We start from the raw sequence: 22,368 nt of genomic DNA on the forward strand, positions 1-22,368 counted from the left end.
TGCAAACAACATTAACAGCATGCATGCATGTGTACGTGCTCTAGCTGCCCAGGGAAACATAATTTTTAAAAAATCAATAATAATTTTATTATAATTATATATATAATTATCCTGCAGTATCTGAATCTAGCGCTATATATAATTATAATGTAATGCATGCACATAATGCGCACAAATCCTTCTGTATGAGATCCATGAATAATTTTAAAATAGTTGGTTCACTCCAAAAGATTATTATAAGCTCGCGGTAATTATATATACATGTATATAAACAAAGGAAATAATTAATGATTGGGTTGAATAACGGCTAGACTAAGTCATGAATTAGCTCACAGTCTCGATCTGTACAGTTTTTAACATGTATCCTAAACTTCTGAATCTCTCCCAATCGATGCTGTTTATTGCACACGGGACACACCAAGTTAGGATCGTGGGGAACTTGTTTCTTGGTTGGCTCTCTGGTTCTGTCTTTCATTATACCATTGTATATACCCTCACCAATTTGTACCTCATCAAGAATATCTTGATCGTTCACTCGTATTGTAGTACCTTCCATTCTAAGACTTCGATCTTGAATGTTTGTGAGAGGATTTATGGACATGGTCGACATTGTGTCTACTACAGTAACTATGGAATTGTCCTCCTTAACTTCAGCATGAGTGTGTATGGCTGGTGTACTTCCATCTTCATGTATATTCTCGACTGTAAGTTCTTTTCTTGAATCGTGTACACTTTCTAACAAAGGGATGTTTTGATAATATGCTCCCTGTTGATGTGTACAAGCTAGGTGTTTAATTACTTAATGTTATGCAATATTTACTAGGTTCATAGTTTAATGAGTTTGTGGTAAATGTGTTGTTTTGTTCAATTTTCTTTGTTGTGCGCAGGGCCCCTTGCTCTGGCCCTGCCCCCCTTTGTTTTTGTATTTGCCATCACCCACTATCTTCCTCAGTTGTTGTTGTTATTTGTCTAAACTCACTAAGAATTGTTGCAAAGGGTCAAGTCAACTTGTACTCTAGGATAGGTAGGAGCCTGTCTCCCAACAATAGCTAACTCTCAAACTAAACTAGCCTGTCTAGTTCTTAGTCTAGATACAAGAAAGAGCTCAACATTAAATGGTCCTTCGAACCGGATATACGACTCCGAGCTCATTGGCATCCACGGCTCTCTCTTGTAGCCCTCTCTCACTCATACAGTCCACACTCGATCGTACGTCTGCACAAGAGTGCACGAACTCTGTACAAAGGTGCACGACCCATCGTATCGCACGACCTGCACAACGGTGCACAACTCGACGGCTGCACAAGAGTGCATGTAAGTCTGCACAAAGGTGCAAAAATTGTTGCCCTGCACAAAGGTGCAAAATTGTTGCCCTGCACAAAGGTGCACGAACGAAACCAAACATTTAGTATACTTCATTCTTATCTCTTATGATGTCTGAGCTCACTACTCTCAAAAGAAGGAGAGGCTCAGTAAAGGCCAGCATCACAAGGTTGACTTCCAAGCTAACAGAGCTCGAAGGCATGGACTTTGATCAATCTGTCTCAAGCCAAGCGCAACAGTTACTTAAGAGATTGGAATCACTTGATACTAGCTTCAAGACGCATAACATGGCAATTCTTGACGCTATAGAAGAAAGCCAAGTCGAAGCTGAACAAGAGACACTTGATAAACATGACGACGATGTCATGAATATCTCACTCAGACTACAAGCCCTAACTACTCTTAACACTGACACTGACACTGTCGAGGCTAGACCTCTCCCTGATCGTACTCTCATTGGTCGCCGTCTGGCACAGTTGCAAGCGAGACTCTTGTCAGTCACAGAAGAAGCAAATACACTCTCTGGAGATCCTGCAGAAGTTCACTTAGCCCACACCTACCAAGAAATACTTGCAGACCTCAAGGCAGAACTCGCAGACATCAGGAAGGAAGCAGTAGTCATTGCCGCCGATTCATCTGATGATCTCAGCACGGCTGTTTGTAATCAAGACAAGGACATTTTCAATCTATCAGTAAAGATCAAAAAAATCCTTTACAATCCTGGATACACTTTGGAATCGCTCACCACCACGACACCTGAACCGCATGGAGTTAGACTCCCAAGAATTGACATTGCTTCGTTCGACGGCGACCTGCTCAATTGGCAAACTTTCTGGGAGCAGTTTAACATTTCTGTCCACAGTCGCAAGAATGTTGCTAATGCGGAAAAGTTGGCTTATCTCCGACACTCTCTGAAGGACGGCCAAGCCAAATCAGTGATTGAAGGACTCTCTCAATCTGGTGATCAATACGCGGAGGCTATTGAATCTCTCAAGGCACGATACGACAGGCCACGCTTAATTCACCAAGCTCATGCTCGGAAAATCTACGAAGCTCCAAACCTAAAGGATGGCAGTGGCAAAGAGATCAGACGCCTGCATGACTCTGTACAACAGCACTTGCGTGCTCTCAAGGCAATGGGTGAAGAACCTTCTGGAGCATTTATAACTTCTATACTGGAACTGAAACTGGACCAAGCCACGATGTTTGAATGGCAAAGGGCCAGTCAGGACTCTACCAGTGTTCCACACTATCAAAAACTACTTGAGTTTCTCGATCTTAGAGCACAAGCCTCAGAGACGTGTTCGCTTACTCAAGAAAGGCGTAGCGGACGATTTGAGCACAAGAAACCCTACACCAATCCTCACAAGATTTCAGCTCACACTGGAAACGTTTTTGAATCAGCCGGAAACTGCGTCACTTGTAAAGTCGAGAAGCACCCACTGTATGCCTGCCCGAAGTTCAAGAGCTTACCCCACGACAAGATGTTGTCAACTGTTCGCTCTAACAATCTATGCCTAAACTGTTTTAGGCCCGGACACATGGCCAGGAATTGCCCAAGTCTCCATCGTTGTAAACAATGCCAAAAACCCCATCATACCTTATTACACATTGAAACCAAGGTATCTGGTCAAACTCCTTCTGAAACTCCAGAAACTCCAGAAAACGAACACTCATGCACTGCCAGCATCGTTTCAACCAATGCGCAGACAGGTACAAGTTCAAGGACTCTCATGATGACCTGTCAAGTATTAATTCATGCCCCCGATGGCTCTCAAATCAAGGCTCGTGGTCTACTCGATTCAGGTTCAACAACCTCGTTTGTATCTCAACGATTGGTACAGTCACTTGGGCTACCAAAGTCGTCGAAGAATCTTCAAATCACTGGAATAGCTGGAATCTCTCACAACTCACCGTTGCATTCAATTTCCACATTCCACGTCTCGCCAACGTTTTCACCCGATGAAAGAATACCAGTCACTGCAGTTGTTGTCCCGAGGGTCACTTGTGATATGCCTGCACAGCCTGTGGGTTTCAATTCAAAATGGAATCATTTATCTGGCCTAGAGCTCTCTGACTCGGAATTTGGATGTCCTGGAAGGATTGACATTTTGTTTGGCGTCGATGTCTGTGCATATTCACTATTGCAAGGCCGGCGGCAGGGACCAGCTGACTCGCCAGTAGCATTCGAGACCATCTTCGGCTGGGTGCTTGCTGGCAAAACGGACAAGCTACAAGTCCTCCACAGTCAAGTATCAACCCATCACGTCACTGTCACTTCTGGAGATGACATTTTGAGACAATTCTGGGAAATCGAAGAGAGCCCCAAGGCTGCATCCAATCTATCCCCTCAGGAGCGTACAGTCATACGTCATTTTGATGAGACTCACACTTTAAATAAAGATGGTAGATTTGTTGTGCCTCTCCCCAAGAACCTTGACTCCAAACCCCTTGGAGAATCCAGAATGCAAGCTGTGCGAAGATTCCTCTCTCTTGAACGATCCCTCCGTGCCAAGAACCAATTCAAAGATTTTGCCACAGTCATGGAGGAATACATGAAATTAGGACACGCTGAAGTGGTACCAGACACAGACAGTCGAAAATCAAGCAATTGTGTGTTCTATCTACCAATGCATGCTGTGCACAAAGAACATAGCACCACTACAAAGATTAGGGCCGTTTTTGATGCATCCGCCAAATCTAGTACTGGAGTCTCCCTAAATGATACATTGTTAGTTGGACCAACTGTACATCCACCGTTGATTGATGTATTACTACAATTTCGCTTCCATAGAATTGCTCTCACGGCCGATGTGAGCAAAATGTACAGAGCGGTCGAGCTAACACAATCTGATCGTGACCTCCACCGATTTGTATGGCGAAGCACACCCACCGACAATTTGACAGACTACAGAATGACAAGAGTCACGTTTGGTGTGTCTGCTTCATCCTTTGCTGCCAACATGTCCGTTAAGCAGAACGCTCTCAACCATGCTACAGAATACCCCCAGGCCGCAAGAATTGTTGAGACGTCTTTCTATGTAGACGACTGTCTCTCGGGAGCTGACTCTGCTGAGGAAGCAATTATTCTTCAGCGGCAACTACACAATCTGTTTACCAAGGGAGGATTTCTTCTCAGAAAGTGGGACTCGAATGATGCAACGGTATTGGACAGTATATCTTCTGAGCTCAGGGATAGTCAATCATCACACTTGCTTCCCACTGACGACGAGTACAAGAAGACCCTTGGTATCGAGTGGAATGCAAGTAAAGATCACTTTCGACTAACTGTGGCCGATCAACCTCCAATTGAGACTCTAACCAAACGGGGTCTAGCCTCTGATGTTGCTAAGACATATGACGTGCTCGGGTGGTTTTCTCCTGCTACCATCAAGATGAAGATCTTACTCCAGAAGTTGTGGGAAGAAGGACTCGAATGGGATGATCCAGTTCCTTCAAGTATCAAGGATGTATGGTGCAAGTGGAGATCTGAACTACCTGAACTTTCCCACAAGTATATCCCTCGCTGCTACTTTGACGTAGCCTCTCACATCTCATCGATCCAACTTCACGGGTTCTCCGATGCCTCAGAATCCGCATATTCTGCTGTTGTGTACCTGCGTCTAACGAACACATCAAATTCCAATCAAATCTCACTAGTCATGTCTAAAACCAAAGTGGCACCAATCAAGCGTCTGTCGATTCCACGGCTTGAATTGTGTGGTGCACACTTACTCTCTCAATTGCTGAGTCATGTGAAGAAGGTATTTGACATTCCCCTTTCCAGCATACATGCCTGGACAGATAGCACGGTGGTACTAAATTGGCTGGATGGAAGCCCAAAGCGTTTCAAAACATACGTGGGAAACCGAATCTCTGCAATTCTTGACCTGATTCCGCCAGACAAGTGGAGACATGTGAGTGGACTAGAGAATCCAGCCGACTGTGCCTCTAGAGGTCTCTATCCCACTGAGTTACTAGACTACGAGCTCTGGTGGAATGGTCCTGACTGGTTGAAGAAATCTTCCACCGAATGGCCTAAGAAAAATATGATCAAGCCCAATACCCCAGCTGACGAAGAAAAGGAGATTTCATTGCTGGTAGTGGCAGAGTCTGACCACTTGCCAGTAATCCCTTTGGAACGATTCTCGAATTTTAACCACTTCAAACGTGTCACTTGCTGGATCAATCGTCTTGTGTACAATTCCAAAAGGAAAAGGAAAGACAGGATCCTGTCTAGCTGTTTGACCACCCTTGAACTCCAGCAAGCGGAGAATTACTGGTACAAATTCGTTCAATTGATTCACTTCAAATCCGAGATTGAAAACCTGAGCAGCAACCATCCACTGCCCAACTCAAGCTCACTCATCTCTCGAAACCCATTCCTTGATGATAACAAGTTGCTTCGAGTCGGAGGCAGACAGCAACTATCTCAATCGTCTTATGAATCCAAGCACCCTCTGATTCTGCATGGAAGTCACAAGCTGACACGTGTGATCATATTCACAGAGCATATTCGATTGTTGCACGCTGGTCCAACACTGCTTGCCAGCTCTCTGAACAGACGGTATCATATAATTGGTGGATACAAGGTCATTCGCTCTGTCACAAGGAAATGTGTCACTTGTCGAAATTATTCAGCCAAGCCCCTACCACAGATGTTGGGACAGCTGCCACCGGAAAGAATCACTCCTGGATCTGTTTTCGACAAAGTAGGCATCGACTATGCCGGTCCAGTGCTGATCAAGTATGGTTATGTCCGGAAACCAACTATCGTAAAGGCATACATTTGTGTTTTTGTATCGCTATCGGTAAAGGCAGTTCACTTGGAGTTGGTGACCGATCTGACAACGGACGCGTTCATCGCTTGCCTAAGAAGGTTCATCGCTAGACGTGGTCTACCTACACTCATTTGGAGCGACAATGGCACCAACTTTGTTGGCGCATCTAGGCAGCTATCAGATGTCTACAAATTCCTTGAAACGCAAGCGAATCACCAAACCATCAGTGGTCATCTTGCTAGTCAAAATATAGAATGGCGGTTCATACCGCAACGTGCTCCACACTTTGGAGGTTTATGGGAAGCTGCAGTAAAGAGTGTCAAGACCCACCTGCGCAAGATCTTAGGCGAAGTCAAGATGACGTATGAGGAAATGTCCACAGTCCTGTACCAGATTGAATCTACCCTCAATAGTCGACCGCTGACACCCCTGCACAACGATGATGATGGCATTGAGGCTCTCACCCCGGGACACTTCCTCATCAATAGACCACTCAAGGCACTACCTGATGTCTCATCTATAGCTCCTCGTCCACTCTCACTCTTGAAGCGATGGCAATGTTGTCAATCATTGGTACAGCATTTTTGGAAGAGATTCTCGACAGAATACCTTTCTCATATAGGAAAGTTCTACAAATGGCAACACCCAACAAGAAACATTCGCATTGGTGACCTTGTGGTCATTAAAGAAGATGCTCCCATACGCAATCGATGGCCATTGGCTAAAGTATTGAACGTTCATCCAGGCAAGGATGGTTTAGTGCGAGTGGCTCAGATCAAGACGGCCGATGGAACCTACACTCGTCCCATTACCAAGCTCGCGGTAATACTACCGATTGACGAACAATAAGTAACTGTTGAACAATGGCAATGTACCTAAGACCATCCGGTCTTGGCCGGCGGTATGTTGATGTGTACAAGCTAGGTGTTTAATTACTTAATGTTATGCAATATTTACTAGGTTCATAGTTTAATGAGTTTGTGGTAAATGTGTTGTTTTGTTCAATTTTCTTTGTTGTGCGCAGGGCCCCTTGCTCTGGCCCTGCCCCCCTTTGTTTTTGTATTTGCCATCACCCACTATCTTCCTCAGTTGTTGTTGTTATTTGTCTAAACTCACTAAGAATTGTTGCAAAGGGTCAAGTCAACTTGTACTCTAGGATAGGTAGGAGCCTGTCTCCCAACAATAGCTAACTCTCAAACTAAACTAGCCTGTCTAGTTCTTAGTCTAGATACAAGAAAGAGCTCAACACTCCCGAAGAAATGTCTGGTGGGCTGTCTGGTGGGATGAGAATTCCATCGATATTATGGTAGAGATGATTTTGAGGCACTGAATTCGAAGGTGGTTGGTTCACGTACACTTTCTTTGTGTCGTTTTGAGGAATATCAGACAACTGATTGGAAGATTGAGGTATCCCTGCTTCAACGGCAGTCACAATACCTGAGGGTGGGAATTGGACAATCTGCTGTGATAGCGGAATTGGTGATCTTGATGTTTGGAAATTTGTTGGAGTTGATGCTTGTACATTGTGTACCGGTATACCAAATTTAGCTGCTTCCTCTGTTGACGTATTTAGCACAGCGTTGCTTTCACTTTGGCGTCTTCGATTCGTGACTTGTCGAGGGCTTGTACTGCGATGTTGTCGACCATCGCGAGAAGTTTGTTTAAATGTAGCAGCTTTTAGAGCCTGCAAAGATAGTAGCAGAGAAACGTTTGACAGGCAATATATAATTATCTGCGTATATATAAACGATTGTGAAGCTACACACATAAAGTAGATCTCGATTGATAACATACCTTAATTTCAGCCATTTTCTTCTCTAGGTCATTAAATTGCGTCTCTATTATCTTACTTTGATTCACAAGGACCAGCTCAGCCTCTTTATACTGCAGTGTCAGCCCGTTTAACTGGATCTTTATTTTATGTAGCTCTTCATGCAAGTCTTCGACCTCTTTAAACTTTTTGTTGAGGAGACGTTTAAGAGATTGTTGGTGTTCCGGTGTCGATTCCTTTAATTGTGTTTGATACCAGTCACACTTACAAATCATGGCGTCTCTTTCTTTAGCCAACTCAGTAAATTTATTTGATAAATCTTCCATAGCAGTGTCCTTATCACGTAGTCGGTCGTTGAAATGCTGTTTTTCTGACTGAAGATTTGCATGACTTAATTATCTGTATAACAATTGATTACAACCGGTATAGTGTACATGCACTTTCTATTATGTGTAATCTATTGGCACATGATCACTCTTAGCAGGTCACCCGACTATATATATAGTATAATACACTTGATAAGCTCCATGCATATATATATATAGCATATGCATATAGCTTGTGTTCGGACGTGTGACCTGTGTTAATAGGCCATCTCTCTAACACATCCACTGCACGTTGGTGTACACAAGGGTGACTGCTACGTACGACAGGTCTAGCTCACTGCACCGCTTTACTTTAACCACTTACCGAGAGGACATTTAGTTCACCTTCTAGCCTGTTCTTAGTGTCAGACAATCCTTGTTCCAACACTTTCTTGTCATCGACAAGCCCCTTGAGTTTGGCCTCCAACTTTTGAGTATTTTCCTGCAAAGAAATGTAACTCAATCACAGATATTTGTATACCCAAGACTCAGTCAGCTGCTTAGGTCAATTAAAGGGCATTTAAAGAACGCACCTCTGATTCTCTCAGCAGGAATTCAAGGGATTTCACTTGTTGTACGAGCTCGTTTTGTGACATCTGGAGGAATTAATGTTTAAAGTTAGCAAAACGTATAGATCTACAATATAATTATTGTAAACTATAAAAAGAGTAGGCCTAAAGTAAAATTAATACCTGCCTAGGGTACTTAGGGAACTGAACATTTATATTCCTATAATTATAATTATCCAGGCTCTAGTTGGTAGTTTATCAGATAGACTTGCCGTAGAAGTGTCCATTGTGCTGCAGCTACAGTACTTTTACAAGTGCTACTCTTCCTTTTCTACATGTAGAAGTATAGGAGCTAGTGGCTACAGTGTCCAGCCCCACCCCCAATTAAAGGGGAAGCACCGTATAATAATTATGTCATGTCAGGAGATCTCCAGCTCTAGAAAAATGGCCGAGAGTTCGAGTACGCGTACGTGTTCTATTAAAAATTCTGTAGAGCTGAGCAAACTAGTGCTCTTTGTGATTATGATAACTTTGAAGAGCTGCAGGGTGAAGAGGTTGAGCAAGCAAAGAGAGATGCTACTGCTGATAGTACTGGGTTTGGACGGTTGTTCATCAGGGGAGTGACTGGAGGTGTTGGTGCTGTGGCTTCTCTTGGTGGAATTGGACAGAAGAGTGGACCAGAAGGCACTGCAGGCCCGGGCAAGAAGGAGGCTACGAAAATTGTCGTTAAAGAACCTCTACTACAAGTATGTTAGCATCTAGATATATCTAGCCACGTACCACTTAATAAGCTATCTAGTTTAATACCGGTTACAATTACTTTATGCTGCACACATTTTTTGCAGGGAGAAACTGACCCTTTGGACGCTGCCTTTCAGCATTCAGCAGAGCTACAACAGATAAACACTGAACTCACAAAGCGTTTGTTAAATTATGAAACAAAGAAGAAGCAAGAAATCAATGACCTCACAATGCATTTGAAAGAGTTGCAACGTGCTGTGACAGTATTAGGCAGAGATCTTGAGAAAAAGGATAAGAAGATTGCCGAGATGAAAACGTTGGTTCAAAAACTCTCTGACAAGAAGCGAGATTGGTCATCAGAACTTGCAAGGGCTCTCCATGAAAAAGATACTAAAATTGAAACGTTAACACAAGAGAGTGTTTACCTTCAGGACAAGCTAGCGATTGCCACAGCAGAGGTAAGCATAATTATCAATATGGTACATGTATATTGTTTATATACCACCTATAAGGCCACACAAACTTACTGACTTGTTTCTCAGGCCCTCGCGTTCGATTTTTTAACCCTTCTTGGATCCTTTTATTTAGTCTGCTACTTTAATAATTGTTATGGTAATGATGGCCAGGTTTAAATTATCATCACACCTCGTGCCTTTCTTGACTTCGGTGCGCATGCGCAAGCGAGGTATATACGGTAGTGTGTTTGTGTGTCTGTGTTTGTGTGTCTGTGTGTGTGTAGACTATTTCAACTGCTCAAGGATCAATGAAGTGCAAGAAAGAGTTTCTATAGACTTCTAGTCATGTTTTCTTGGCATGCTATTTATGGATTTGCAAAATAAAGCTTTGTTCTTGAGTTATGCCTACTTGGAATGCCATTGCAGCCTTTTCAGAAGAGTCCGTAACAAAACTTGTTCACCGCGTGTTGCTACTCTACTTAGTAGTTAGCTCTGCACTAGAACGCTAGCTATTGGTAGCTGCAAAGTGAGAAGAGAGCTGCAAGGCTCTGCTGACTTGCAGCCATTAATTTTAGACTTGAACTTTTGGCATCGATCGTTTTTAACAACAATCATGGTCGATCATTACCCACTATTTGAGTTTCCCAGTGAGCAGCAAAATTGTATTCTTCCTTTTTGTATATATATAACGTTGTCTGTTTTTTCAATTTGTATGATGAAATTGCTGTTAATTATTTCGCGCATGCGCATACAAAGTATACGAGGCCACCTTTCTCTTCACGACCTGGAATCGAGGCTAACATCACTACATGCACTCACTGCATTATATCACTCTTCTGGTTTTTTTATAATCATGTCACCAGCCGAGGGTTTGCACTTTAGTGCTCTATAGTTCACTTCATGTACATGTTCACCATTGCAGGCTGAGTTGTACAAAGAAGACTTTGAGAATGAGCGGAAAGATAGGGAAAAAGCTCACGATCTTAAAGAAGAGATGAGATGTATTTGTGATGAAAAGGTTCACGCAATGGCAATGGAGCAACATGCGTTTGAGGAATGTATACAAAATCTGACAAGAGAACTTCAAGGGCTGTCTAATGAAAAAGAGGGCTTACAAAAAAAGCTAGAAATAAGAGCCAGGCAGCACAAGCCTCAACAGAACGACAAAGAGATCCATGAGCTTCAAGAGCAGCTCTACAAAGCACGTCAGAAGGCCATCACAGCTCAAGAGGAGGTCCAGGCAAAGACAGCTCAGGTCAAACAGTACAAGAAGAAAGATGACCAACGTGAGGAAAAGGTATATAAAATAGTTGTTCCATTCGTCCCTACGTTCCCCAGGCCAGGGTGTAATGCATAGTTATAATACATGTTAACCCAATGTTGTGACACTTCCTGTTGATTGAAATACTCTGTGTCCCTATTTTGTGTCTACAGCTCATCAGCCTAGAAGCGAAGAACCAGGGACTATTTCAGGAGATGGAGAGGGTCAGGAGTGAGCTGATAAAGGCGAAAACTGAGAGCGCAAATTTACTAAATGAAGAGAAAAAAGCAAATCAAAACGAAATGCAAAAGGTTCGCCTGGAGCTGGAAAGAGCTCTCAAAAAGATGTCAAAATCTGAGGCCCATGATGAACTGCTGAAGGTGCAACTGGACAATAATGTAAGTGTAATTCTGATGTGAACTATTCATACTTACATGCTACATGCACTGTATTTTTTATAATCATGTCACCAGCTGAGGGTTTGCACTTTAGTGCTCAATAATAATAATAATTTTCACAAATTTCCTTTATAGCGCATGTATTGCAGAGGCTGCAAAACGCAATGTAAAAGGGTGTGCCAGCTCAGCACAATTTTACTGCGGAAGTTATACAGGAAGTAATTAGTGGGTGTTCAAAGAGCAATCAAAATTCCAAGCTCTTAACGAATAGTTTTGTTATGATTTATTTTGCAGTTACTTCGTGTTGACAAAGAAAGATTAAACGGATCTCTTAAAGAAGTACAGGAACAGTTTGCTCGTCTGAAGCTCGAGTTTAAGAAGGAGGTTGCTAATGCCACACCTACCACTCCTCCTACTGAACCTCCGATGCCCAACCAGGTACCTCGTTTTTTCACCCATAAGTATTATCGTGCACACACACACACATTGACAAAATTTCTCTTTTAAAAACTTCACCAAAACTAAAATGTTGCCTTGTCACAAAGTACGTCTTTCTTTGTGTGCACAGCTCGCCAAACTAGTTGCAAGGAACCAGGAACTAGTTCAGGAGATGGAGAGGGTCAGAAGTGAGCTGGAAAAGACAAAGTTTGAACTTGAGGAGAAGGACCGGAAATTGAGTACTGAGAGAGACAGTGATGTATGTAAGCGAAGTTTTGAGGTTTTGGTGTTTTAACATAGTGATGTTTTTGTGCAGACATTTAGAGACGAATTCAAGAAAATTCAAGAAAAAGTTGACCGCTTAGAGAAGAAAGCTACCAGCGGTGGATCTGATTATCAATATTCTCCCTTTGTACCTGTACCTGTACCCCAAACAAACCCTATCAACTTTCAACAAATCGATAGTCAAGGTCAAAGTGTTTATCATGATAACTCCCCTCAGGGTCATTACCAAGATTGGTATCAGAATCAACCACAGCCACGGAATGTACCACCCAGTAACCACCCCTCTCAATGGCCGAACCAGCAACCATACCTGCAAGACCACCTCTACCAACAACAGCCTGATGAACAGTATGAACATCCATTCAGTCAGCGACGATCATTTCAGTGGGATAAAACACCTTCCTCTCAGGAACATATGGAGTCACAACATTACCCAAACAGAAGGTCCCCCCACAATTACACCCGAAGCTTGTCTTATCCAGCCCACATCAGTTCACAAGAAGATTCTTCATTGTCGAGTACCTCTCTTTCAGAGAGCCCTAATCCATCGTACAGCCCTACCCAAGTAGCTATGCTCCCTCCCCCTCAGGCAAGACCTAGACCCAAACCACGAAAAGCTAATCGCAAGTTGTCGCAACAAAAAGAAGAGAATGAACTTGAAAAAGGCCTGTCAACTGAGATTAAAAAAATTGTGGGTGATTTATTTTATCAGCAATATGAGAGTGAGAAGCAGCAAACTAACGAACAGGTTCCTTTTGATCCCAACCTGGTGTGTCGAGTGTGCTCCAAGCAACACAGACTGGGGGAGATTCAAAAGTACCGGAAACACGTGAAAGAGTGTGAGAGAGAACAGGGAGTGAGAGCTGAGGAGGCGGTGAGTGAAGTATTATCAATACATATAATGTTGAGAGTTATTATCATAATAACCGCAACTATTTTTAGTGTCATGTTGTGGTGTTTGGTGGGTGCCACAGTTTTTACTGTGTGGTGGTATTTTGTCTATATAATTTTAAATCAACTGTGATAACATTATTTTTGCTCCCCTCATGTCTATTTACCAAGACATGCATGCCTCGTTTAGGCCGTGTATCCTATACAGAGATCAAACAGTGCATGTTCACTCAGCTAGTTCATCTAGGGTGTTGCACCCTCGGAATACATAAAACTGCCCTCGGGTACAAATCCAATACACAATTTTCTTTGTAACCTCCAATTCCTATAGTAAATGCACTAGAAGCTACAGAAGGATCCCTAAACCGACCTAACCCGCTGAGTCAGCACTTTTATCTCAGTTAGGGGTTAGGGTTAGTAATTTTTGTATTACTGAGCATTTGTGTTACATCTCCTGTTATTCTATGAATCGTAGTAGTTTAAACCACCATTGCTGGGAAGTGCAGCAACAACTGGCTATAAACTTAGTTTCTGGCTCATTGCTTCGAGTATGACTATGCTACTCACTTTCTAGTGTCACTGAGTATTGTTTGCATCATTTACTACGATTGTTGGCTTAGCTAGGATAGCTATACGTTTCTCTGCAAGTTTCCATATATCTTTCATTTGTCTCCGTGCACGCACAATCCTCCGTAAAACATTTTAATATAATTATGACCAACTTCCTTTACCCATGGCAAGGCAGTAAAAAGCGATATTCAGGCTGGTAAGACTGACCATTTTTTGTAGCTAAGTATACATGTAAGTAATGGTCTTCAATATCGATTAAAGATTAACAATCCAGACAAGGAGAAATATAGTACGGTTAAGGTTAGGATATTGTGTTTCACCCACGGGAAAAAGATGTATCACTATCGTTACTTTTTTTAATGGACAATACAAGCCGCAATAAATTACTTTCTCAACTTTTTGGCAGTAAATTTTAGCGTGGATAAACCCGAAAAACTTTCAACTGAGAGATTAACAGCCAGACAAGGAGAAATGTTGATGAAAGCCAAGCTATTTCGAGCTACTCGCCTCTTAATTATGAAGTTGACAACGAATACAGTATAGCGCACATTTTTTGCGGATTTCGTGGGTTAGCAATCCTACACGAAAATTAAGTCTACGAAAATTGTTATAACGTTGCAAAGATTAAAGGTGTGGCTTCAGGTAAGCAGTCATTCCACGAACATTGTGCAACGAAATGCTTTTAGGGGCCATTCCACGAAATATAAGTGCCTTGAACAGTTCGCGCTATACGGTATCTCGTCGTCCGACCCTACGTATAATTATAGTAATACCAAAAAGCCTATAATACAGTAAAAAATAGCAGTTTTGATGGACACTAACTTGTCTCATTCATGCATCTTCATAATCATAGTATTCTTACACAAAACAATAGCAATATAAACACAGCAGACTTTGATCATTGAACCTGCAAAATAGAAAAAGCTGACAGAAAGAAAGCGCCTCGCCTCGGTGCATGGAGGCACCAAACATGAAGCTCTACTAGATCTAGCAAGATTATAGATAACTATAATAGAGTAATACTCATATTCCAAGTAAGCAAACCTCGAGAACGAAACATTATTTTACATTGCAATCCAAGAAAACAAGTCTATAGAAATATATTCTAACTTGCACTTCATTGATCCTTGAACCGCTGTAACACTAGTACTCTACCTACACACACACACATGCATGCACACTCTAGCATATACCACCTCATTTGCACACTCTACCGCATTATGCCTCGCTTGCACATACGCAGACCCCGGCATAATAAAACTCATGAATATTCAGAGAGGCCGCAATACAAGAATGCATATCATGTTACTTTGTTTCTGTTCATTTATCTATGGTTTATAGTGCTGTTTTACATCTATATACAAGTCATGTTATCTCTTATATTATGCAGGCCGCTAAACTTGCATCGGACACAAAACCATTCTCTATAAAACATTCTACGGATTGAATTGGAAAATGTATCGTTCAAGTTTGCCACTTCTGTGCTGAAAGCTAATTTGTAGCCTATAATTATATGTAAATTGAAAGCCTAATTGTACATGATTGCAATTTTTACAAGCATCAAACAAAAAACGGTGCTGTTTCTAGCGTACGAATACTTTTTATTACTTCAAAAATGATTTCATCTCAGACTTCATGATTATTTTTAAAAACAAAAGTTGGTACATGCATGGATTTCTATATACGTTAGAGGCCCACACCTATGGAACACACAATGTAACTGTGTATCCAATATAATAGGAAATTAATTTTGACAATTGATTACGTACTGACATAAGTCAACAACGTCTTGATCTTTCACTCGTTGTTAGAGTACTTTTCATTCTTCCATGCAGCTTGATTGTTTTATGGACATGGTCTAAATAGTTATTGGGTTGAATAACAGCTAGTCATGAATTAGCTCAGTCTCCATCTGTGCAGTTTTTAACATGTATATCCTAAACTTCTGAATCTTTCCCAATCGATGCTGTTTATTGCACACAGGACACACAAGGTTAGGATCGTGGGGAACTTATTTTGCTTCATGGTTGGCTTTCTGGTTCTATCTTTCATATTGTATAAATTATACCCTCACCAGTTTGTACCTCGTCAAGAATATCTTGATCGTTCACTTGTCCTTTAAGTACATGTACCTTCCATTCTTCCATCGTTTGTGGGAGGATTTATGGACATGGTCGACATTTTGTCTACTAGATTTGTCCTTAACTTCAGCATGAGTTAGTTTGTATGGCTCCATTTCATATGCCTTTCTTGAATCGTGTGCACTTTCTACAAAGGGACATTTTGATAATGTACTCCCAAAGAATTGTCTGGTGGGCTGAGAATTCCATCGATATCGTGGTAGAGATTATTATTTTTCGGCACTGAATTCGAAGGTGGCTGGTTCATGTAAACTTTCTTTGTGCTGGTTTGGGGAATATCAGACAACCGACTGGAAGATTGAGGTATCCCTGCGGCAGTCACAATACCTGGAGGGTGGGAATTGCTGTAATAGCAGAATTGGTGATCTTGATGTTTGGAATTTGTTGGAGTTGATGCTTGTATACATTGTGTACCGGTATACCAAATTTAGCTCCTTGCTCTGTTGGCGTATTTAGCACAACATTGCTTTCACTTAGGCGTCTTCGATTTGTGAGTTGTCAAGGGCTTGTACTGCGATGTTGTCGACCATCGCTAGAAGTTCGTTTAAATGTAGCAGCTTTTAGAGTGCCTGCAAAGGTATAGTAGCGAACAATCGGCAATAATTTATATAATAATTATATTATGCGTATACGCGATTGTGAAGCTATATATGCATCACATCATGCAGGTAAGGATCTCGAACAGAACTATTGATAACATACCTTAATTTCAGCCATTTTCTTCTCTAGGTCATTAAATTGCGTCTCTATTATCTTGCTTTGATTCACAAGGACCATGCAGCTCAGCCTCTTAATTTATACTGCAGTGTCAGCCCGTTTAACTGAATCTTTATTTTATGTAGCTCTTCATGCATGCAAGTCTTCGACCTCTTTAAATTTTTTGTTGAGGAGATGTTTATGGTGTTCTGGTGTCGATTCCTTTAATTGTGTTTGATACCAGTCACACTTACAAATCATGGCGTCTCTTTCTTTAGCCAACTCTCAGTAAATTTATTTGATAAATCTTCCATAGCAGTGTCCTTATCACGTAGTCGGTCATTGAAATGCTGTTTTTCTGACTGAAGATTTGCATGACTTAATTATCTGTATAACAATTGATTACAACCGGTATAGTGTACATGCACTTTCTATACACAATATTTGTGTAATCTATTGGCACATGATCACTCTTGGCAGGTCACCCGGCTCTATATATAGTATAATACACTTGATAAGCTCCACGCATATATAATTATAGCATATGCATATAGCTTGTGTTCGGACGTGTGACCTGTGTTAATAGGCCATCTCTCTAACATCCACTGCATGTTGGTGTACCCAAGGGTGACTGCTACGTACAGACAGGTCTAGCTCACTGCACCGCTTTACTTTAACCACTTACCGAGAGGATATTTAGTTCACCTTCTAGCCTGTTCTTAGTGTCAGACAATCCTTGTTCCAACACTTTCCTGTCATCGACAAGGCCCTTGAGTTTGGCCTCCAACTTTTGAGTATTTTCCTGCGAAGAAATGTAACTTGATCACAGATATTTGTACTCAAGACTCAGTCAGCTGCTTAGGTCAATTAAAGGGCATTTAAAGAACGTACCTCTGATTCTCTCAGCAGGAATTCAAGGGATTTCACTTGTTGTACGAGCTCATTTTGTGACATCTGGAGGAATTGATATTTATTATATTATATTGTTTATTATTATTATTATAGCAAAATTCTTTGGTTAGATCAGATCTAGTTATCAAAATGTATAGATCTACATTACATTGTATTAAAGAGTAGGCCTAAAGTAAAATTAATACTGGGGAACTGGACATTTATATTCCTATAGGCTATACATCCAGGCTCTAGTTGGTGTTTATTAGATAAACTTGCCGTAAAAGTGTCCATTGTGCTGCATAGAACTATATCCACAGTACTTTTACAATGCTTTCAGTACAGTGCAACTTCCAGAAGAACAGGAGTACGAGTATGAGTGCTAAACTGAGCATGAGGGGAGTGGTTACAGTGTCCAGCCCCACCTCCAATTGAAGGGGAAGCACCGTATCTACTCACACGGGTGTCACACGAGTGTCATGTCAAGGGAGATCCCCAGCTAAAGCTGATACTGAGAAATGGCCGAGAGTACAGAGCTGAGCTATCTAAAACCCAAGAGCACTGGTTGTGATAATAATGACTTTGAAGAGCTGCAGGATGAAGAGGTTGAGCAAGCAAAGAGAGATACTACTGCTGATAGTACTGGGTTGGGACGGTTCCTCTTCAGGGGAGTGACTGGAGCTGTTGATGCCGCTGTGGCTTCTTTTGGTGGATTTGGAAGGAAGAATGGCCCAGATGGCACTGCAGGCCCAGGCAAGAAGGAGACTACAACAATTGTCGTTAAAGAACCTCAATCACACAAGCAAACAACCGCGGAAAAGCGAACCGGACCTCAATTACAAGTATGTTTAATAGTAGCTAGATATATCTAGCTACTAATATTAAAGCTATCTACCGTACTTAAAGCGACACTTCTAAATAATTACGACGCCAGGGGTTGTTTCTTTTGGAGGTTGAACAATTATTATATTGAAGCTAGTCCTGGTGTCGCATCTAATTGGAGGTTATTCTACTATCCTCGATTATAGGCCTCTTAAATTACATTGTTTCTTGCGTCCTGGAATCGAGGCTGTGGTTTGACCTCTATTTAGGACACGACATAAAAAAATAATTGTCAACACAGCAGTTGCTACTTTTAAAGGTTAGAAAATTGAAAAAGATCAAGGGTGTCGCATAGTTGGAGGGTCGCTTTAAATCGAATAAGTACGGTAGTTACCGGTTACAATAAAATTACTTTATGCTGCACTGATTTTTTGCAGGGAGAAGCTGACCCTTTGGACGTTGCCTTTCAGCATTCAGCAGAGCTACAACAGAAGAACGCTGAACTCACAAAGCATTTGTCAAATTATGAAATACAGAAGAAGCAAGAAATCAATGATCTCAAAGCAGATTTGAAAGAGTTGCAAAATGCTGTGACTGTTTTGAGCAGAGACCTTGAGAAAAAGGACAAGAAGATTGTCGAGATGAAAACGTTAGTTCAAAAACTCTCTGACAAGAAGCGAGATGGGTCATCAGAACTTGCAAGGGCTCTCCATAAAAAAGATACTAAAATTGAAACGCTAACACAATTACTTCAAACAGAAAAAGGCAAACTCAAGGTTACCTCTACTGAGGTAAAAGAAAAGCAAAAAGAATCTGAAGAGTACAAGAAACAAACTCAAGAACTTTCCAACGAGCTAAAGAAAACTAAATGTGAACTGGGCGATGCTTTTGTAGATATCACCTTTGAGAAAGACAGTATTAGCCATTCGGGTGCTACTCACGACACAACCCATACACAAAATAAAGAGGTGCAAGAATTAAGTGAAGCGATGCAGTCAGAGCCAACAGAATCGCCTGGTGAATCAGTTGCATTGGAGAAAGTAGACAAGTTACAAGAAGCACTTCATGAGAAAGAAACGCAATTAGCCGATCTAGAAAATCGATTGAAAGAGTATGAAGCTAAGGTGCTTGAAATGGAGCAAGTCAGAGATCACTCAAAGAGTCAGAGCAAGGCTATGCTGGTAGTGAAACAAGAGCTGGATGCAACCAAGGTGAATGAATGGTAATGTTTGGTATACATTGTTACGTGTATAAGAATGTTGTTTAGGGATTTCACTAATATTTATTAACATGCCACAGATGTCACATGATGATCTTGTGCAATACATTGGCTCCATGGAACGTCAGGTTGCTGATACAGAGGTACGTACATTACTGTAGTACGTTTAGGTGCTCAATAACATTGTACAGCAAGGTGATAATTATTACTTCATGTATATACACCACTAGACACACTGTCGTAAACTCGAGGCTCAACTCAATGGTGCCGAAGAAAATTACAACATTGCACAGCAAGCATTGAGGGACACTAATGAAGGTTTGAAGGCTGAGCTTGAAAGTGTTAGAGTGAGTCGACTGTTTGTACGTGTGACACTTGACCATGACTAGGTTATACTTATTTCCATGTATATAGGAGACCCACTCTAAGTTGTCGACCACCAACAGTTCACTGGAGGCTCAACTATTTCAGGCCCAAGAAAAGATAGATAATTTATCTGTCGAGAAAGAAGCATTCGTACAGGAGCGAGCAGTTCTGAAACAAGAGATTGTTGACCTTCACGACAAGCTGGCAATCGCCACAGCAGAGGTAAGCATATCGGTATATATAATTACGGTTACTGTATTGTTCACTTTATGTACATGAATGTACATTAGTGCTCTATAGTTCACTTTATGTACATGTTCACCAGGCTGAGCTGTACAAAGAAGACTTTGAGAATGAGAGGAAAGATAGGGAAAAAGCTCACGATCTTAAAGAAGAGATGAGATTTGCTTGTGATGAGAAGGTTCACGCAATGGCAAAGGAACGACGTGTGTTTGAGGAAAGTATACAAAATCTGACAAGAAAACTTGAAGGGATGTCTAATGAAAAGGAAGACTTACAAAAAAAGCGAGAAATGAGAGCAACGAGAACATCTACTAGGCAGCACGAGCTTCAACAGAACGACAAACAGATCCATGAGCTTCAAGAGCAGCTCTACGAAGCACGCCAGAAGGCCATCACAGCTCAAGAAGAAGTTCAGGCAAAGACAGCTCAGGTCAAACAGTACAAGAAGAAAGATGACCAACGGGAGGAAAAGGTAATTGATATTCCCAATGTTCCCCAGGGTGTAATACATGTACATACATGTAGTTATATACATGTACCCACTTCTGTTGAAATACTTGCGTTTCTGTTATTATGCCTCGGTGCGCATGCACAAGCGAGGTATACGGTAGTGTGTTTGTGTGTCTGAGTAGACTGCTACAGCTGCTTAAGGATGAAGCAAGTGCAAGTAAGAGTTTCTATAGGCTTCTAGTCATTATTACTTGGATTTTAATTCGTGGATTTGCAAAATAATGCTTCGTTCTCGAGTTATGCCTAGTTTTGCTTACTTGGAATGCCATTGCAGCCTTTTCAGAAGAGTACGTAGCCAAACTTGTTCACTGAGTGTTGCTACTCTACTTAGTAGCTCTGCACTAGAACGCTAGCTATTGGTAGCTGCAAGAGTGAGGAAGAGACTGCAAGGCTCTGCTGATGGCAGCCATTAATTTTAGACTTGAACTTTTGGTATCGATCGTCTTTAACAACAATCATGGTCGATCATTACCCACTCTTTGAGTTTTTGCATGCAGCAAAATAATTATTGCAAAAATTTTCACAGTATAAAAGCTATTAGTAGCTTTATGTTATGTAGCTTTGGCATCTCCACCGAGGCATCAGCACCTGCGTAGCCTCCTTCACCGGCCTTCATAGAAAAGAAGGCCTGCTATCGACTGCTTGCACATGCGCAAAATTATTGGATATTTTTTCCCGTAACATTTCCTATAATACAGAATTCATCAGAGACTAAAAGTCATACACACAGCTATATAGCTAGCTACATGTAGCTGAAGACAGAGCTGTGTAGGTTTGTTGTACAGCTATTTTCTTCTGATGGAATCAGTAGCAGTAGTATAGTAGATTTTCACCAAAGTTAGTGTTAAATGGGCGTGACCTGTCCATATAGGCTCTTGTCAGCTTTCACTCCGTTTAGACAATCGTCATCCACACTGTTGTATGCTGTGAGCCTTTTGTTAACATAGCAGGCTAAGGGTAGCTATCAGAGAATGCTATCCGATGGGCTAGAAACCTTCAATCGAACTTTCTATCTACTTTCTTCAATCCACTTTCGTTCGTTGTGATGTCATAGTTTTACTGAGCATATGCGATGTTATCCAAAGCCCCCAGATACCGGGGGGATATTAGCGCATGCGCAAGCAGTCGATACCAGGCCCACTTACCTAAATGAAGTGGGAAGTGCGGCCTGGTATCGAGGCTAGCACCTGCGGTGCTTTCATCCCAACATTGTTTTTATGTTTTTCATAATTTTGTGTGTACAGCTCACCAGTCTAGATTCGAGGAACCAGGAACTACGTCAGGAGATGGAGAGGGTCAGGGGTGAACTGGTAAAGGCGAAAACTGAGAGCGCAAATTTACTAAAGGAAGAGAAAAAATCAAATCAAAACGAAATGGAGAAAGTTCGCCTGGAGCTGGAAAGAGCTCTCAAAAAGACGTCAAAATCTGACGCCCATGATGAACTGCTGAAGGTGCAACTGGACAATAATGTAAGTGTAATAGTCCTATCGTTTAAGAGTTAGTGAGCTTTTCCAATGCTCACCAATGCTCACTAATTACTTCCAGTATAGCTTCCGCAATAAAGTTGTGCTGAGCTGGCACACCCTTTTGCATTGATGCATTGAAGCCATTGTAAAATCAATGCGCTTTGCAGCCTCTGCATTCTGTGATACAAGCGCTACTATTCCAAAGAAAGGAAGTTTGTGAAATAGT

At 41.6% G+C, this 22,368-nt stretch overlaps 6 protein-coding genes across 13 annotated transcripts in view; 5 read left to right on the plus strand and 1 right to left on the minus strand.

The window, feature by feature from the left end:
• LOC135334460 (cingulin-like protein 1) overlaps positions 1–15,419 on the plus strand; it is a 40,055-nt gene extending 24,636 nt beyond the window's left edge. Inside the window, exons 7-11 of the mRNA XM_064529667.1 lie at positions 11,380–11,604; positions 11,899–12,042; positions 12,173–12,301; positions 12,359–13,201; positions 15,179–15,419. Coding sequence (XP_064385737.1) covers positions 11,380–11,604; positions 11,899–12,042; positions 12,173–12,301; positions 12,359–13,201; positions 15,179–15,235 — 1,398 coding nt within the window. The 3' untranslated portion in view covers positions 15,236–15,419. The remainder of the gene's footprint in view (positions 1–11,379; positions 11,605–11,898; positions 12,043–12,172; positions 12,302–12,358; positions 13,202–15,178) is intronic.
• Positions 1–22,368, plus strand: part of LOC135334204 (uncharacterized) — a gene marked incomplete in the record, with an annotated part of 688,739 nt that overhangs the window by 197,322 nt on the left and 469,049 nt on the right.
• The window catches only part of LOC135334826 (uncharacterized), a 39,228-nt gene that overhangs the window by 13,830 nt on the left and 3,030 nt on the right, over positions 1–22,368 (plus strand). The gene's annotated exons all lie outside the window — the stretch shown is intronic.
• Positions 773–7,328, plus strand: LOC135334392 (uncharacterized). The gene has a single exon (XM_064529550.1). The coding sequence runs from the start codon at positions 1,431–1,433 to the stop codon at positions 6,951–6,953; it is 5,523 nt and encodes a 1,840-aa protein (XP_064385620.1). The 5' UTR covers positions 773–1,430; the 3' UTR covers positions 6,954–7,328.
• On the minus strand, positions 7,309–17,930 carry LOC135336390 (uncharacterized). 6 transcript variants are annotated; one of them, XM_064532155.1, is made up of 7 exons: positions 17,796–17,930; positions 17,517–17,579; positions 17,311–17,427; positions 8,774–8,836; positions 8,566–8,682; positions 7,899–8,249; positions 7,309–7,788 (listed from the first exon to the last, which is right to left on the minus strand). In XM_064532155.1, the coding sequence occupies exons 1-7, from the start codon at positions 17,808–17,810 to the stop codon at positions 7,324–7,326; spliced, it is 1,191 nt and encodes a 396-aa protein (XP_064388225.1). In that variant the 5' UTR covers positions 17,811–17,930; the 3' UTR covers positions 7,309–7,323. The 6 variants fall into 6 exon arrangements, with proteins under 6 accessions (XP_064388225.1, XP_064388232.1, XP_064388239.1 ...); XM_064532162.1 differs by lacking the exon at positions 17,796–17,930 and adding an exon at positions 15,873–16,498 and having other exon boundaries at positions 16,632–17,427; positions 17,517–17,549; XM_064532169.1 differs by lacking the exons at positions 8,566–8,682; positions 8,774–8,836.
• LOC135334676 (cingulin-like) overlaps positions 17,991–22,368 on the plus strand; it is a 30,793-nt gene continuing 26,415 nt past the window's right edge. For 2 of the 3 annotated variants that reach the window (XM_064529962.1, XM_064529970.1), the window contains exons 1-7: positions 17,991–18,358; positions 18,776–19,549; positions 19,638–19,700; positions 19,788–19,904; positions 19,972–20,145; positions 20,249–20,638; positions 21,921–22,145. In XM_064529962.1, coding sequence (XP_064386032.1) covers positions 18,035–18,358; positions 18,776–19,549; positions 19,638–19,700; positions 19,788–19,904; positions 19,972–20,145; positions 20,249–20,638; positions 21,921–22,145 — 2,067 coding nt within the window. In that variant the 5' untranslated portion in view covers positions 17,991–18,034. The remainder of the gene's footprint in view (positions 18,359–18,775; positions 19,550–19,637; positions 19,701–19,787; positions 19,905–19,971; positions 20,146–20,248; positions 20,639–21,920; positions 22,146–22,368) is intronic. The other variant, XM_064529954.1, reaches the window with a different exon arrangement.

Source organism: Halichondria panicea, chromosome 1, assembly GCF_963675165.1.
Source record: "Halichondria panicea chromosome 1, odHalPani1.1, whole genome shotgun sequence".
In the NCBI taxonomy this organism is placed as follows: domain Eukaryota; kingdom Metazoa; phylum Porifera; class Demospongiae; order Suberitida; family Halichondriidae; genus Halichondria; species Halichondria panicea.

What these genes read in the sequence shown, in the direction of transcription:
- LOC135336390 (XM_064532155.1), bottom strand. An exon ending in TCCTGCTGAGAGAATCAGAG is followed by an intron (nt 17,428 to 17,516) that starts GTACGTTCTTTA and finishes ATTTCTTCGCAG; the next exon opens with GAAAATACTCAAAAGTTGGA. An exon ending in GTGAACTAAATATCCTCTCG is followed by an intron (nt 8,837 to 17,310) that starts GTAAGTGGTTAA and finishes TAATTCCTCCAG; the next exon opens with ATGTCACAAAACGAGCTCGT.
- LOC135334392 (XM_064529550.1), top strand. Translation starts at nt 1,431, where the DNA reads ATGATGTCTGAGCTCACTACTCTCAAAAGAAGGAGAGGCTCAGTAAAG.